The sequence below is a fragment of the Canis lupus genome, chromosome 31 (assembly GCF_003254725.2).
Source record: "Canis lupus dingo isolate Sandy chromosome 31, ASM325472v2, whole genome shotgun sequence".
NCBI classification, from domain to species: Eukaryota; Metazoa; Chordata; class Mammalia; order Carnivora; family Canidae; genus Canis; species Canis lupus.
The window spans coordinates 38,071,014-38,086,819 of NC_064273.1; the positions used below are offsets into that span (position 1 = coordinate 38,071,014).

The 15,806-nt window shown below is 56.2% G+C and overlaps 1 protein-coding gene across 8 annotated transcripts in view; it reads left to right on the top strand.

The window, feature by feature from the left end:
* TRPM2 (transient receptor potential cation channel subfamily M member 2) overlaps nt 1-4,080 on the top strand; it is a 47,793-nt gene extending 43,713 nt beyond the window's left edge. For all 8 annotated transcript variants that reach the window (XM_025462143.3, XM_025462144.3, XM_025462140.3 and 5 more), the window contains 3 exons: nt 1,186-1,287; nt 2,495-2,611; nt 3,136-4,080. In XM_025462143.3, coding sequence (XP_025317928.3) covers nt 1,186-1,287; nt 2,495-2,611; nt 3,136-3,261 — 345 coding nt within the window. In that variant the 3' untranslated portion in view covers nt 3,262-4,080. The remainder of the gene's footprint in view (nt 1-1,185; nt 1,288-2,494; nt 2,612-3,135) is intronic.
* The last annotated feature ends 11,726 nt before the right edge of the window (nt 4,081-15,806 follow it).

Consider the following 15,806-nt stretch of genomic DNA (forward strand, 5'->3'; position numbering starts at 1 on the left):
CCAGACCGGTGCGCCCTCCCCCCATCCCTGTTCTGGGGTCCTGGCAGGAGGACCAGGTCACCCAACAAGCTCTGAGCTGGGGCACAGCCTCTGGGATGCAGCCCCTACTGGGGACCCCTCCTCTGAGCGCGTGCCCGGGAAGTTCCCTGATTCCCCCGACCTCAGCACCCGCCCCGGGCCCCGGGGCTGCTTGGCTGGGACGGCCTGTTGGCGGGCATGCGTGTGCACCCAGGTCCTCAGGCTGCGGCGAGGGGTCCGGGGCTCCGGGCGGCTCTGGCCCCTGCAGCCAGGATCCCCGGGCCCCCGCTGAACCAGGGGGCGGCTTACGGCCAGTCCCTCTCCCCCCGGGGCTCCTCTAGCATGATTCAGTCTCCGTCTTGGGCACTTTGGTCTCTGCGGGCAGGACACTGGCCCAGCACCAGTGTGGGTCTAGCAGTTGGCGTCTTCTGAGCCGTGTACCCACAGCCCCAGGCCGTGTACCCGCAGCCCCAGGCCGTGTACCCGCAGCCCCAGGCCATGTACCTACAGCCCTAGAGCCGTGTACCTGCAGCCCCAGGCCGTGTACCTGCAGCCCCAGGCCGTGTACCCGCAGCCCCAGGCCGTGGACCCACAGCCCCAGGCCGTGGACCCGCAGCCCCAGGCCCACACAGGTCCCCAGCACTCCAGCATTCGAGGGGCAGCTGTGTCTCTTGCGCCAAAGCGGGATGGCTGTGACGTGGACTCGGAGGGACTTTGATAACAAACAGGGCCTCCCAGAGGGGCGAGGGCCAGGCAGCGCAGGCCAGGATCGGTCCCCGGGGCGGGTGGCGTGGGGACTGGCCGGGAGCCCGGTCTGGGGCGGCAGAGGTGAGAGCTGGCACCTGAGGAACGCGAGTGGTGAAAACGTGCCCTGCTGGGGCCGGGCTGGCGGAGGGCAGGGCGCTGGTGGCCTCCGGGCCTGAGAGAGGCCCTGGTGCCGCTGCAGCCCTGAGACGCCGTGCCTCTGGCCTGACTCAGCCCGGCTCCGTCACACGCTGACGTGGGCAGTGGGCTCTGGGCAGTGTCACTCGGCCCCGAGACAGCCAGGCCGCAGACACGCCTCCGCCTGTGGCTCCGGGGCGCTGGCCGGCTGCCCACGCCGGGTATGGGGCCGGGGGGGTGGGTCCCCGGACAGCCTCACAGACCCCCTGCGTCCTCCCCACTCAGGGCTCTCGGGAACTGGGAGAGATCCTGCCCCGGAAGCTGAAGCAGGTCCTCCGTCGAGAGTTCTGGTCTCCCTTCCAGAACTTGCTGATACAGGGCACGGAGGTAAGGCGGCCGTTCTGCTTCGCTCCCGTCCGCGTGTCCTGGTCCCCACGCTGGCTGCGGCTGCACAGGAGGGGACACTGGGACGCCGCCCCCACCCACATCCCGCAGCTCCTGGGGGAGGAGCTGGGACCAGGAGGTGCCCGCCGTGTCCCCATCCTCCCCCTCCAGTCTTGCCCCGAGCACACGGGCGCGTGGGATGCAGGGTCTGTGTCCCGCAGGGCAGTGGGCGGTCGGGCCTGCAGCCTTCGCTGAGTCTTCTCATCATCACGAAAGCAGTCTGCGGCCGCGCGTGCCCCTTCCCGCGGGCCCACGGCGTGACCTCCATGTGCGCAGGCCGGGGCCGGGGCCAGCCAGCTGTCCCCCCAGGAGGGGGCCGCGCCGCGCACGTTTCTTCCTAACTTGCCTTTTCACTCAGTTTGCGATGGCCGCGGTTTTAGGCCCCGATCTACAAATCCGCCTTTTCCGTGGCCGCGGGATGTTTTGTGCCTTGAATAGCCGAACGTGGCCAGCGGGCACCTGGGTTGTCGCCGCTCCCGTGTCCGGCCCAGTTCAGGGCCAAACAGGCGACAGCTGATATTTAGACTTTTGACCTCCGGAAGCCAGCCGCTCCCAGGGCCCGGCCCGGTTGGTAAAGAGAATTAAGTGGTTTACTTACTGAGGGGGGATCCACGCCACACAAAATTAGCAAAGTGAGCGGGGCCGTGGCATCGGGTGCCCCGCCGTGTTGTGCGATCACCACGTCCACCTCCAGCCTCCAGAACATTCCCTGGGCGCTCTCTGCGCCCCACCCCTCCCCCGCAGCACTGGTCTGCTCTCGGGCTCTGCACCCCCCGCCCCCCTGCCCCCCACCCCGCCCATGCAGGGCCCTGGTTGCAATCACACAGCGAGCAGCCTTTGGCGTCTGGCTTCTATCACTCGGCGCAATGTTTTTGCCGCCCGCCGTCCCGCTGCAGTCCTTCCAAGGCCGGGCAGGGAGGCTCTGGCTGCGGGCCGGAGCCCAGGAGGGGGCTGAGTGAGGCGCGGGGGGGCCCCCTTGGGTCAGGCACGTGGAGGCCGCATCGTGGAGCAGGCCGTGTGGACGGGGAGAGAATGGGGGGGGGGCCCCCGAGGGTGAGCAGCTGTGGCCGGGGGTCCTCGTGGAGCAGCAAGCAGGGGTGGGGCTCAGCGCTCCCCGGGGCGGATGGGCTCACCCTGTGCTGCCTCCCAGGTGTACAAGGGGTACGTGGACGACCCCAGGAACACGGACAACGCCTGGATTGAGACAGTGGCCATCAGCATCCACTTCCCAGACCAGAGCGACATGGATCTGAAGAGGCTGAACTCTGTACGGGCTCCGGGGAAGGGGCGACATGGGGCCACCATGCTCTGGGGGGACCTCCAGGCCTCCAGGAGGGGTCTGCCCGGAGTTCCAGGCGGCCAGCACTGGCTGAGCCCAGATGGGGGGCTGCAGAGAGTAGGGGGCCCCGGAGGCACCTGCAGATGGCCGGGGCGGAGTCAGAGCTGGACCTCCTGGGAGGGGGTCAGGTGCCCATGGGGATAGCGTCCCCCGCACTGAGATCAGTGCAGAGCTGGGACCCCCGGGCCCGGGGAGCAGACCCGAGCTGGGTTTGCAGGACAGAACCCTGAGAATAAGGCTACCGGCTGTGTCCTCAGGATGGATTTTCAGGTCTAGGCGGGAGTTCTCGGAGTTTTTCACTCCCTTTGATAGAAGAGCCCAGTGAAGCAGCCACAGGCCAGAGACCCTGGGTGGTGGCGTCCCCGAGGCCCTTCTGCAGCTGGTTTTGAGGGTGTTTGGGCAGAGGCACGTCTGGCTCAGGAGGGACTCAGCACCTACGTTTGCCCTTGCAGCACCTGCACACCTGTGACCCCGGGATGTCCGTCCAATGGCAGGTGGTGGACAAGCGCATCCCACTGTATGCCAACCACAAGACCATCCTCCAGAAGGTGGCCGCTCTGTTCGGGGCTTTCTACTGACCCGTGGGCTCCAGCCGGGCCCCCCCGCCAGGGGCAGGTGAGGCTGGTCGGCCCCCGGCCCCCGTGGAGGCTGCCCGGGACCCAGGCTGACACCAGCTGCCCAAGGGCCCTGCCGCCCTGGACCTCGCCGGGGCCGGGGGCTGCTGCTGGGGTGCCGCGTGGTGTGGTTTGGGGATCTCCACCTCGAGTCACCGACCAGATGGGCCTGTGAACTGGACAATGTCAGGGCGCCTGAGAGGAGAGCCAAGGCAGGGGACGGGCTGGCTGTGGTCACACGACCATTCCTCGGGGTTGACGCGGCCCCTGGGACCCGCCAGCTGTCGTCACCCCTGGCAGCCCCGGCCCGCGGCTAGTGATTCCCTCCTGGTCACAGCGTGAGCAGCTCGTCCACGACAGGCGTGCACTGGCCTGGGGGCTGCATCTCCTGGACAGTCGGGGATCCCCCGTGCTCTTCTCCTTGGGCCCACAGCCCGGAGGTGGTGTCCACCGTGACCTTACGCAGACCTCACCTGTGCTGGGGTGGGAGCCGGGGCTGTCAGGGCTGAGCCCGTTCGGGGGCGGGGGCCACACAAGCACACGTCTTCTCTGGAGACCACAGGGTGTCTGCCTACGTGCCAGCCCGGGGACTGGGCGGGAGCTCCCCATGCACGGCACTCCCTCCTTCCCTGTGAGCCCAGGGAGGGGCAGGCGGTGGGCATAGACGGCGGGGGGAGCCACCTGCTCCGTGTCAGTGACTCACAAGCCATCAGCATAAACCGCCAGGAGTCATCAGGGCCGGGAATGTTGTAAAACCCAACATTAAATCTGCTGCTCCCTCCAGCCTGGCCTGCGTCTTCTGTGCTTCCTGCAAATAAAGTTCAGACACCTGCAGTGCTCAGGGCGCTGTGTCTGAGTCACTGAAACCTCTTTGGACCGTGGCGGAGCCTCCTCCCGAGGCCCTCTCCTACGGTTCCTCCCTGTGCACATCCTGAGGCCCCTGAGGCCCAAACTCATGATTTCCTCTCTGATCCCCTGCCGCCCGGCTCCCTACTCTTCATACCCCTGGACCCAGCCTCCGGCATCGGCCCCCAGCACCCAGGCTGGTCCGCAGGGATCTCACACCCTCTCCGTGGCTTCCGGCACACACAGGAGTAGGGGGGACACGGCGGGGGGGGGGGGGGGGCTTGGTTCTTTATCTAGACGCATCTACCTAGCCAAGCTAGCATTCAACTGGCAGCACCGAATGATGACATTTTAGAATCGTAAAGACTAAAATAATGCATTGTGCTCTGAAAGAACATCTCTAAGTTGAATTTCAGAGAAGCAGACACTGACTTAGCTTGGCTGCGGTAACAAAATCCCGGACGGGGTGGGGGTGGGGAGGCTCCAACAACAGGCGTTTAGCTCTGGTCCTGGAGGCTGGCGGTCGGTCGGAGCCCCCGGGGCCAGCAGGGTTGGGGCTGGTGGGAGCTCTCTTCTGGCTGGCAGTGGTCGCCTCCCACTGCGCGCTCACGCCCCGTCCTCGGTGTGTGCACGGAGACGGAGTGCTCTGGGGTCTCTTCCTACCGAGACCCTAATCCTATCACATCAGGGCTCTGCTGGAGGCCTCGGGTAACCTAAGTACGTCCTACGTCCGGAGAGGCCCCACTTCCCAGTACAGCCACACTGGGAGCCAGGGCTCGCCGTACTGGGCGTGGGGAGGGAGACACAAAGCTCCAGGCTGTAACACACGCACACCCCGCGCCGGGCACAGACCAAGCGCTGCGATAAGCCAAGAAACCATGAGAGTGTACGGCAAGTCTCTGTTGGGGCACGCTGGAAAAAATAAAATGTGATCACAGCCTTGCTGGGGTCAGTGGGAGCCGCGGAGGGGCTTGCGGGTGACCCCAGCGCAGCGGCGTCCTCTGGCTCAGGAGGAGGAAGGAGAGGCTGCGTGGCTCGGCGCGGGGACGGTGGGGCTCACGGGTGCGGGGCCGCTGAGCCGCTGGCAGGGCGGGGACAGGTGAATAACCGTAACCCCCTGCACCCCGAGAAGTTAGCTGGAAACCAGGCTGTGAGGGAAGCACCGGAACCAGCGGAGGATGGTTACTATGAAATAAAATGGCTCGAGACCCGCAAGACCATCCGGGTAAACAAATGACCCAGCTCCTGTGTCTTGTTTTCTATTTATTTTTCTCTATCAGCTAAGACCAAGGAAAGCATGATAGCCGGCAGCGTGGAGAAGGCGTGCGGGGCAGACGCTCGCAGAGAAAGGCGCGGACAGAGTTCTCGCAGAGCCACGGCCGCAGGCCTCCTGTGAGGAGCCAGGAGCCCCGAGGGGTGGAGGGCGTCACGGCAGCCTTCGCTTGGGAAGTCATCCCTCGCAGGAGCTGTTACCCCTCCGGCAACACGGCTGCTGCTTCTCCTTTTCCTTTTTTTTTTTTTTAAAGATTTTATTTATTTATTTATGAGACACCCAGAAAGAGAGGCAGAGACAGAGGCAGAGGGAGAAGCAGGCTCCATGCAGGGAGGCCGACGCGGGACTCGATCCCAGGATCCCTGAGCCGGAGGCAGGCGCTCCACCACAGAGCCCCCCAGGTGTCCCAGCACCATAGCTTTTTAAATATATAAAGCAAACCTGATAGAAAGTCAAGGAGAAATTGGCAAATTCGCAGGAATATTTGAGACATTTTCTCAGAAATCGAGGAATCAAGAAGCCAAAGGAAAGCAGAGCAGAATTTGACTAAGACAATCAACAAGACTGAGGTCCGGGCAGCCCGGGGGGCTCAGCGGTTTAGCGCTGCCTGCGGTCCGGGGTGTGATCCTGGAGACCCGGGATCGAGTCCCTCATCAGGCTCCCCGCATGGAGCCTGCTTCTCCCTCTGCCGGTGTCTCTGCCTCTCTCTCTCTCTCTCTCTCTCTCTCTCTCTCTCTCTGAATAAATAAATAAATAAGTCTTTAAAAAAAAAAAAGAACAAAAACAAGACTGAGGTCCTTGTGTGTCCCTGCGGGAGGTGTGTGTGTGCACCTTCATACATACGGCGTGTATTTATGTGTAAATATATACGTATATGTCATGCGATATACACACGTGTGTAACTTAGATGCACATTCATTCACATGCAAATCACATGCAAATTATATGCCAACAACATGCAAATTAGATGTGAATCACATGCAATTTATAGGTAAATTATATGTGAATTATATTAAATAAGTGGGGCTCCCAGGTGGCTCGGTGGGTGAAGCATCTGCCTTCGGCTCAGGTCATGATCTCAGGGTCCTGGGATCGAGTCCTGCATCGGGTTCCCTGTTCAGTGAAGACTCCGCTTCTCCCTCTACCCCTCCCCTGCTCATGCTCTTTTGCTGACTTTCTCTCTTTCAAATAAAAAAATTGAATGGAATCTTTTTAAAAATCACGTAAGTGATGTACAATGTATTTATATATCGTATGAAATGAGTATGTATATGTCGTGCAAGTGCCACACGCACATAGACACAGCACTACACCAACACAACTTGCTCGTGCGTGTGTGTGGTCCTGTCCCCACCCCAAGAGCAGCAACAAGAGGCTCAGAGGAGACGCACAGGACCTTCACCAATCACCCCAGGGAGGGGATCTCAGAACTTTGCAAGGCAGCCCCAGCACGGGGCCACACTCTCTGGCCTTAGCCTCAGGACAGCAACGATGGAACGAGAACACACACCAGAAGGGACAGAAACAGGAGCCTGAGCTCGGGACTGTGGGGACCGGTCCCCTGGCCAGCTGGGAGGGCGAGGGGGCGGTGTCCAGGGCGGGGCTCTGCTGGTGGGGCAGCCCTCTGCCCTCTGCCCTCCCTCAGAGCGGCTTCTGTCCTCACCTTGGGCCTCCGTTTCCTCAGGCAGGGGCACTAACAAGGAGGGCCGTGCCTCTGTCCTCAGAGCAGACGCTGTCCTTGTGACCCTGGTCTGCGCTCAGTCCCAGGAGCAGGCCAGGCAAGGCCCCTGAGCTGGGCGTTGTCCAGGGAAGGCCCAGGGGGGCCACCGTGCCTGCCACCTGCCACCTGTGTCTCTAGTGGGAAGCGGACCAACGCGAGACCGTGAGGGGTTCGTGTCACCCCCCGTGGGATGTGGCTGGAGGCTCCCAAGTGAACCTACCTAACCTTAGACGCCCTTGCTACAAAATCAAAGACAGAAAGTGAATGGTCTGAGGTTCTAGCTTCAGAAGCTCAAGAAACGGCTACGACATCGATGCAGGAGCCAGGGAAGCCGGGCTTTACGGAGGAGGGAAAATCAGAGTCGGCATGATGAAGACGTTAAAAAATCGGTTCTCGGAAACGCAGACAAAGCAGAGGGGACGTAGCCCTCCGTGGGCCAGTGAGGGGAACGTGGCCCTCCGTGGGCAGTGAGGCTCTGGGCACCCTTGGTTCCCGGCCCTGCCCCCAGGCTGCCCACCAGCCGCCCTTGAACCTCTCCCTCTGCGCTGCCCCAGCCCCTGCTGGGAGCCAGTCTCCCCGATGGTGTGGCAGGCCGGGCTCCTGTCTGGGGGTCCCCGCGGCGGGGCCAGCGCACACTGACACCCTGAGGAGGGGCGGCCCCCGGGGGAGCGCAGCGCTCCGGCCTCCTCCCTGAGATGTTTTGTCCCTCGGCCTGCTTCCGCCGTGGCCGTGGGCTGGTCCCTGGGGAGATGCTCTCGGCTCCGCTCGGCGAAACCACCTTCCTGGCGGGGAAGCAATTAAGCAGCCGGAGCAGCTGCCCAGCATCCCTGGGGCCGGCGAGCCTGGGTTCCGGGGATAAATGGGTGAGCTAATGGGCCCTGAGCCCAATTACAGTCGGAAGCGCAGCGACGGCGGGCAGACCATGCGGCCCGGAGGCATCAGGAGCTTCTGCTGTTCCTGAGCGACGCTCCCGGGCTGTGGCCTGCGCCTGGCTGGCGGCCAGCACCCCCCGAGAGGCCGGCCCTGCGGCCGGGGGCACCGCTCAGCGCACCCTGCAGGCGAGCGCCCCGCGTCCGTCTGCCCCGCTGTCCATCGAGGCAGAGCCACCTGAGAATAGCAAACCTGTGTGGCATGTTATTATCTTCTGCTGTGGAGGCAGAGCAAAGGCATCCGGGCAGATGTGAACTACGAGCCACCAGCACCCAGATCAAGATCCAGAACATACCGTCCCAGGAGCCCCTCCTGCCCTGTCCCATCACTGCCCTCCGGAACTTTCCGTAAGTAGAACCACACAGCGTGGGCTTGGCGTTCCGGCCTCTCCCACTTTGCTTTTTATGTCTCTGGATTCCCCTGCACTGACACTGTGCTTGTTGGTAGCAAACCCATTTAATTTGTTTAATTTGAATATTAAAATATTCCTGACCTTTGGGGTTCCCATTTGGCGTCTATGTGATTTGCCTTATACGTTGATGTACCAGCAGCTTCAAGGCTCACATTATTTTAATCTCCAAAAAGAGAGCTGGCTGCTGAAAGCAGAAATAATCACGCGTTACGAGGCCCCTACACACGAGGACGTGCGCGGGAGGACAGCGCACAGCACTGCTGCTCAGGCTGTGTCCAAACGTGCCCTGAAGGACTGCCCTGGTGAGCAGCCGCAGCCGGACACGTCGGCCTAGGCCGCCGCTGAGATAGCGTGGCTGGGGCGCAGCTCCGGACAGAAGGCACAATCACAGAATCCCGTGCTCCTAAAGGAGGCAGGAGAGAGGAGAAGGGAGCAGGGCAGAGGGACCGGAGCCCGAGCCCTGAGCACGGGCTGTCGCAGCCAGGACGGCACCACCAGCCAGCACGATGGCCTGGCCCTCGCCGTCCCCGGGCCCCATCGCAGTCAGCTCTGCTCTCTCCTCCGTCTTCTCCAGTCTCTCACTGACCCAGCCTTTCCTTCCTTGTCTTTTTTTTTTATAGACATTTTATTTATTTATTCATGAGAGACACGCAGAGAGAGGCAGAGACCCAGGCAGAGGGAGAAGCAGGCTCCCTGAGGGGACCCCGATGCGGGACTCAATCCCGGGACCCCGGGGTCACTCCCTGAGCCAAAGGCACACACTCAACCACTGAACCACCTGGACGTCCCTCTTCCTTGCCCTCTATGAAGTGCACTGATCAGTCACTTGTAACATGTCTTTCAGTTTGGGAGCGTCTGAAGAGCTCTCACTGCTGGACAGACACTATGCATGTTTGGCACGAATGTCACAGAGGTGCTGTTGTGTGTTTCTCCATCCACTGCATCAAAGGCTAACTGACACCGATCTCTCCTGATTTCTTATTACTGATGACTTTGACCTTGGTCGCGTAGGCAGGGTGGTTTCTGCTGTGCTTCTCCACTGTAAAATCATTGTTTCCCCTTTGTAGTTAATAAACATATGGAGGAAGAGACTCTGGTGCTATAGAAACCGTGCAGGTAGCAAAGTGTAAAGACACGGGTAAGAGGATGGAACTCGACACCGCGGGCTGACCTGATCGCAAGGAGGCTGCAGTGGCTATGCTAGTGTCAGACAAAATGATCCGGGGGTGAAGAGCATTACCTCATAATGAGAAAGGGCCAATTTATAAAGAAGACATATTAATCTGAATAAAGGGCTTCAAAATACACGAAGCAAAAACTGATGGAACTGTAAGAACAGCAGACAAATCTACCATCAGTCAGAGACATCAACACCCCTCTCTCAATGATTAATAGAACACATGAAAGATCAGCAATGATGTAAAATGCTAGACTCACACTATCAGCCATCTTAACCTCATCAACACTTCTAGAACATTCCACGGAGCAGTCATACAACACGTTTAAGTAAACATGTAACAATTACTAACATGGGCCACTTTCTGGGCTATAAAATGAGTTGATAAATTTAAAAGGACCCAAAGCATATGGAGTATGTTCTCTGACAATGAATTTAATAATCAAAATCAGAAAGCACTCTGTAAAATCCCTAAATATCGGGAAACAAAACACTTCTAAATCCCTGAGTCAAAAAAAGAAATCAAAAGGTGACTTAGAAAATGTTTCAAACTTAATGGATGTCATTAAGAATTTCGGGGATGCAGCTAAAGCAGGGCTCGGAGGGAAACGTATAGCACTAAAATCCCCATACTAGAGAAGAAGGAAAATCTCAAACTGTGAAGTCAGCTTTCACCTTAAGAGACCAAAACAAACAAACAAATAAATAAATAAATAATGAAAAATAAAATAAAATAAAGAAGAGAAAAGTAAACCCAATGTAAGCAAAAGGTCAGAATGGGAGTCAATTGGGAAATAAAAAAGAAAAACAATAAAGAAATCAATGAAACTAAAAACTGGCCCTTTGAAAATGTCAATAAAATTGATAGACTTCTACCCTGAATGATAGTAATAGAAGAAAGAAGATGCAGATTACCCATATCAGGAATGAACTGACATCACTTTGTACTCCATATTGTAAAGGTAACTAGGGGACATTATGCATAACTTTATGTTGATAAATTCAACAATTTAAATAAAACAGACAATTCCTTTTTTAATTATTCAATTAATGGATATATAGTGTATTACTAGTCTCAGAGGTAGAGGTCAGTGATTCATCAGTTACGTATAACACCCACTGCTCATCTCATCACATGCCCTCCTTCATGCCCATCCCCCAGTTACCCCGCCTCCATCCCCTCCCCTCCAGCAACCTTCAGTTTGGTTCCTGTGATTGAGAGTCTCTTATGGTTTATCTCCCTGTCTGATTTCATCTTATTTTTTCCTCTCTCTTCCCCTGTGATCCTCTGTTTTGTTTCTTAATTTCCATATGTCAGTGAAATCATATGATATTTGTCTTTCTCTGATTGACTTATTTCACTTAGCACAAGTTCCATTTGGTTCCATCCGTGTTGTTGAAAATGGCAAGGTTTTTTTGATGGCTGAGTAATATCCCAGTGTGTATATAGACCACATCTTCTTTATCCATCATCTATCGATGGACATCTCAGCTTTTTCCACAGTGGGCTATTGTGGACATGGCTGCTGTGATCATTGGGGTGCAGGTGTCCCTTTGGATCACTATGTTTGTATCTTTGGGGTAAATACCTAGTAGTGCAATTTGCCTGGTTGTCAGGTAGCTCTATTTTTAACTCCTTGAGGACCCTCCATACTAATTTCCAGAGTGGTTGCACCAGCCTGGGTTCCCACCAGCAGGTAAGAGCTTCCCCTTTCTCCACATCCTCACCAACATCTGTTGTTTCCTGACTTGTTAATTTTAGCCATTCTGATGGGTGTGAGGTGGGATCCCACTGTGGTGTTGATGTGTATTTCCCTGACATGGAGGGATGTGGAGCATCTTTCCACATGTCTGTGGCCACGTGTAGGGCTCTTCTGGAGGGATGTCTGCTCATGTCTTCTTCCCGTTTCTTGACTGGATTGTTTGTTTCTTGGGTGTCAAGTTTGATAAGTTCTTTATGGATCTTGGATACCAGTTCTTCACCTGATATGTCACTTGCAAACATCTTCTCCCATTCTGTAGGTTGTCTTTTGGTTTCCTTAGCTGTGCAGAAGCTTTTTATCTTGAAGAAGTCCCAATAGTTCATTTTTGCCTTTTTTTCTCTTGTCTTTGGAGACATGTCTAGCAAGAAGTTGCTGAGACCAAGGTCAAAGGAGTTTCTGCCTGTGTTTTCCTCTAGGATTTTGATGGATTTCTGTCTCACATTTAGATCTTTCATCCATTTTGAGTTTATTTTTGTGTATGGTGTAAGAGAATGGTCCAGTTTCATCGTTCTGCATGTAGCTGTCCAATTTTCCCAACACCATTTGTTGAAGAGACTCTCTTTTTTCCACTGGATATTCTTTTCTGCTTTGTCAAATATTAGTTGACCATAGAGTTGAGGGTCTATTTCTGGGTTTTCTATTCTGTTCCATTGATCTATACGGAAACAGACAATTCCTTGGGAGAGATGAACTATCAACATTCAGTCAAGGAAAAATATAACCTCAGCAGCTCTATCTCCATTAAATAATTTAACAACATATAAAAATGATGATACATCATAACCAAGTGGGATTTATTCCAAGGACACAAGGTTACTCAACACTTAAAAATCAGTTAATACAATATTGCATAATAACATATTAATTTTAAACAAGTTTCTCAATGGGTGAAGAAAAGTCAAAATGCTTCCTGATAAAAACTCTCAGCAAACTAGAAATAGAAGGTATCAACCTTAAAAATAAAATGGCCAGGGATGCCTGGGTGGCTCAGCGGTTTACAGCCTACCTTGGACCCAGGGTGTGATCTTGGAGTCCTGGGATCAAGTCCCACATCGGGCCCCCTGCATGGAGCTTGCTTCTCCCTCTGCCTGTGTCTCTGCCTCTCTCTTTGTGCCTTTCATGAATAAATAAATAAATAATCCTTAAAAATAAAATAAGATAAAATAGCCAGTTATTTTACTAGCAAAATGTGTTTATTCAGTAATAGCAGAGGAATTGCAATTTGGAACAAGGCAAATTATAGTGAGCCATAGGCAGGTCCAAAGAGACAAAGGGAAGGTCAGCTCTTTTTAAGTTTCAGGAGGAAGTTGTGGAGGATTGTTTTGAACAGAAGTCTATTGGAGAAGAACAAGAGTTCGAGGTTATGACACTTCCTCATTGGCAGTAAGTGGTGGCTAGTTAGCGTGTTGTTGCTAGGCCTGGGAGGGATCTTCCTTCCTTCCTTCCTTTTTTTTTTTTTTTTTTTTTTTAAGCAGGAGATTAAATTCCAATGGGAAAAATGTCCTCTCCCTCCAAGATAATTCTTATCTTCCTTCTTCCTGCTGGTGATGCAGTCCGCAAGGAGTGGTACATGCATAACAGTGCATCTTTGGGGTTGCCTGACTCCATTTTCAAAAAGTTTCCTGCATTTTTACAAAGGAAACTTCCTATTACTGATAACAACAGCTACAAAAAAAAATCTATCACCAACATTATTCTTAAAAGACTGAATATTCTCTCCCTAAGATTGAGATGAATTAAGATATATGCTCTCAGTCCTCTTACTCAGTATTGAACTAGAGAGGCTGTAGCCAAAGCAATTAGGCACAGATTGAAGTAAAAGGCATCCAGACTGGAAAACAGAATATTCTTTTTTATTTACAGATAGCATGATTGTATATGTAGAAAATCCTCAGGTATCTCAAAAGAGTTACTAGAACAAATAAGTGATTTTAGTAAAGTTAAGATCAGTATGCAAGAATCATCCTTATTTCTCTATATTTGCATTTAACAAGCAGAAATTGAAATGAAGATACCATCATCAATAACATAAAATTATGAGAAATAAGTCTGACAAGAGATATGCTAGATATGTAAGCCAAAAACTACAAAACACGGCTGAAAGAAATAAAAGCAGTTCTAAATAAATGAGAAGATATACCATGTTCATGGACTGAAGGACTCAATATTGTCAAGATATTAATTCTCTCAAACTGATCTAGAGATTCAATGCAATCCCAAAAACCCACTACGCTTTTTTGGTAGAAGTTGGCAAGCTGGTTCTAAAATTCATGAGGAAGTGCAGAGGATCTTGGATGGCAGAGAGAACTTTGTGAAAGACCAAAAGTGGAAGATTATACTACCTGATTCAAGAATTATTATAAAGTAATAGCAATGAAGATATCTTGGAAAATTGGCATAAAAATAGGCAAATAGAGGGATTCACGGGTGGCTCCTCGATTGAGCATCTGGCTCTTGATTTTGGCTCAGGTCATGATCTCAGCATGGTGAGATCAAGCCCCTAGTGGGGCTCTGTGCTCAGGGGGGAGTCTGCCTGATATTCTCTCTCCCTCTCCCCTTCCCCCACTCTCTAAATCAGTCAAATAAATAAATAAATAAATAAATAAATAAATAAATAAAATCTTTTTTAAAAAATAGGCAAATAGATCGATGGAACCCAGGGAGCACATAAATAGACTCACAGAAACACAGGACTACTGTTTTCCAACAGAGGTAGAAAGGCAGCGCAGCAGAGAAAGAATGGCTATTTCAACAACCAGCCCTGGAAACCAGATAGCCATAGGCAGAGAAAACAAGCTTGAATTATATCTCACACCACACACCAAAATTAACTCCAAACGGGTAAGAGATGAAAAATGGACAAAGCACGGAACATTCATATAATGCATTGCTACTCTGCAGTAAAAGGAATAACTATCGATTATTGCATCAACATGAGCAAACTTGAAGTAATTATGCGGAGTGACATGAGCTAGGCAAGGGCGGACAAGACCACGGCTCTGTTTATACAACTGATGGGAAAGCAGACTGATGCGCAATGACCTTGCAGACCAGTGCCGCCCTGTGCAGTGACCCCCGCAGACCAGTGCTGCCGGGTGAGCGGCTGCAGGTAAGGGAGACTGCGCTGTTCACCTTGAAGATCCTGGGAAGGGCTGCACAGGTGTACCCGGATCCAAACAGGGCGACTGCAAACACGAGGGTCTGCACCTCCTTACACCACAATGAAGCTGTTTTTAAACCTCAAGCTGGCTCCGCTCCAGCTTCAACGCTGACCCCACCCCTGCTTTCCCTCCCCGGACACGGAAGGGTCTGCGGCAGGACCCAGTCCCGCGGACACCGAGCCCCATTTCCCCTGCCTGGAGGCGGGCGGGCCCGGGGGAAAGGCACTGGCCCCCTGCCCCAGCCGGGTCCGCGGGGCAGGGGCGGGGTCTGTTGCCCTACGCCCGCCCTCAGCCCCGCCCCCGCCCGAGACCACGCACCCCGCCCTCCGCGTGAGAGCGACGCTCCGGCCTCGCGGATCCCAGCCTCCATGCACGCCCCGCCCCGCAGCCGCCCCAGGCCCAGTCCGGCCCAGGTCAGCCCGCCTTGCAGGGCCCCCGCTTCGTTCTGGCCCCGCCCACCCCAGGCCCCGCCCCCACCGCCCAGGCCCCGCCCCGTCCCTGGCAGCCTTAGATCCCGCCTTCGGCCCCGCCCCCGGCCCCGCCCCCGGCGCAGGCCCCGCCCCCCGCCCCGCCCCGCCCCGCCCCGCCCCGCCGAGCCGCAGGCCGAGCCGCGTGTGTCCCGAGCGGCCGCAGAGGTGGGCGCAGGCCCGGGGTCGCCGCGGCGCCGGGTGTGGCTCGGGTCGGGCTCCGGGCGGCCGGGACCTCGCCGAGAGCGGCCTCCGGACGCGGCCGCGCAGGTAAAGCCCCTGCCCCGCCCTGGGCCGCCCCGGGGTCCCGGGGTCCCGGGGTCCCGGGGTCTGGGGTCCCCGCCCCGGCCGCCGGGCCCCGCGCGCGCCCCGCCCTCTCCCCCCGCCCCCCGCCCCCCGCCCCCCGCCCCCGCGCGGGCCGCGCGCCCCGGGCTGGGCTGGCCTGCGGGCGGCTTCCCGGGGCCTCGGGCGCGCTGACATGCGGGGCGCCGCCCCCGGGGCCGCGTGCTCGTCCCCGCTGGGCGGACAAAGGGCTCGGTGCGCCCGCAGCCCCGCGGGGGTCCGGCTGCGCCCGGCGCTGAGCTCCGGAGCTCCGGCAGCCGCGCCCCGGCCTCGAGCGCCGGCCTCGGGGGGCCCCCAGCCCCGCCTCCCCGGAGTGCGGCCCCGGAGCGCCGAGCAGGTGGACCGTCGTCCCGCCGCGCCCCCGGGCCCCGAGGCGCGCCGTGGGTGTGTCCCGGGCTCCCGGGCCCCGGCGCAGCGC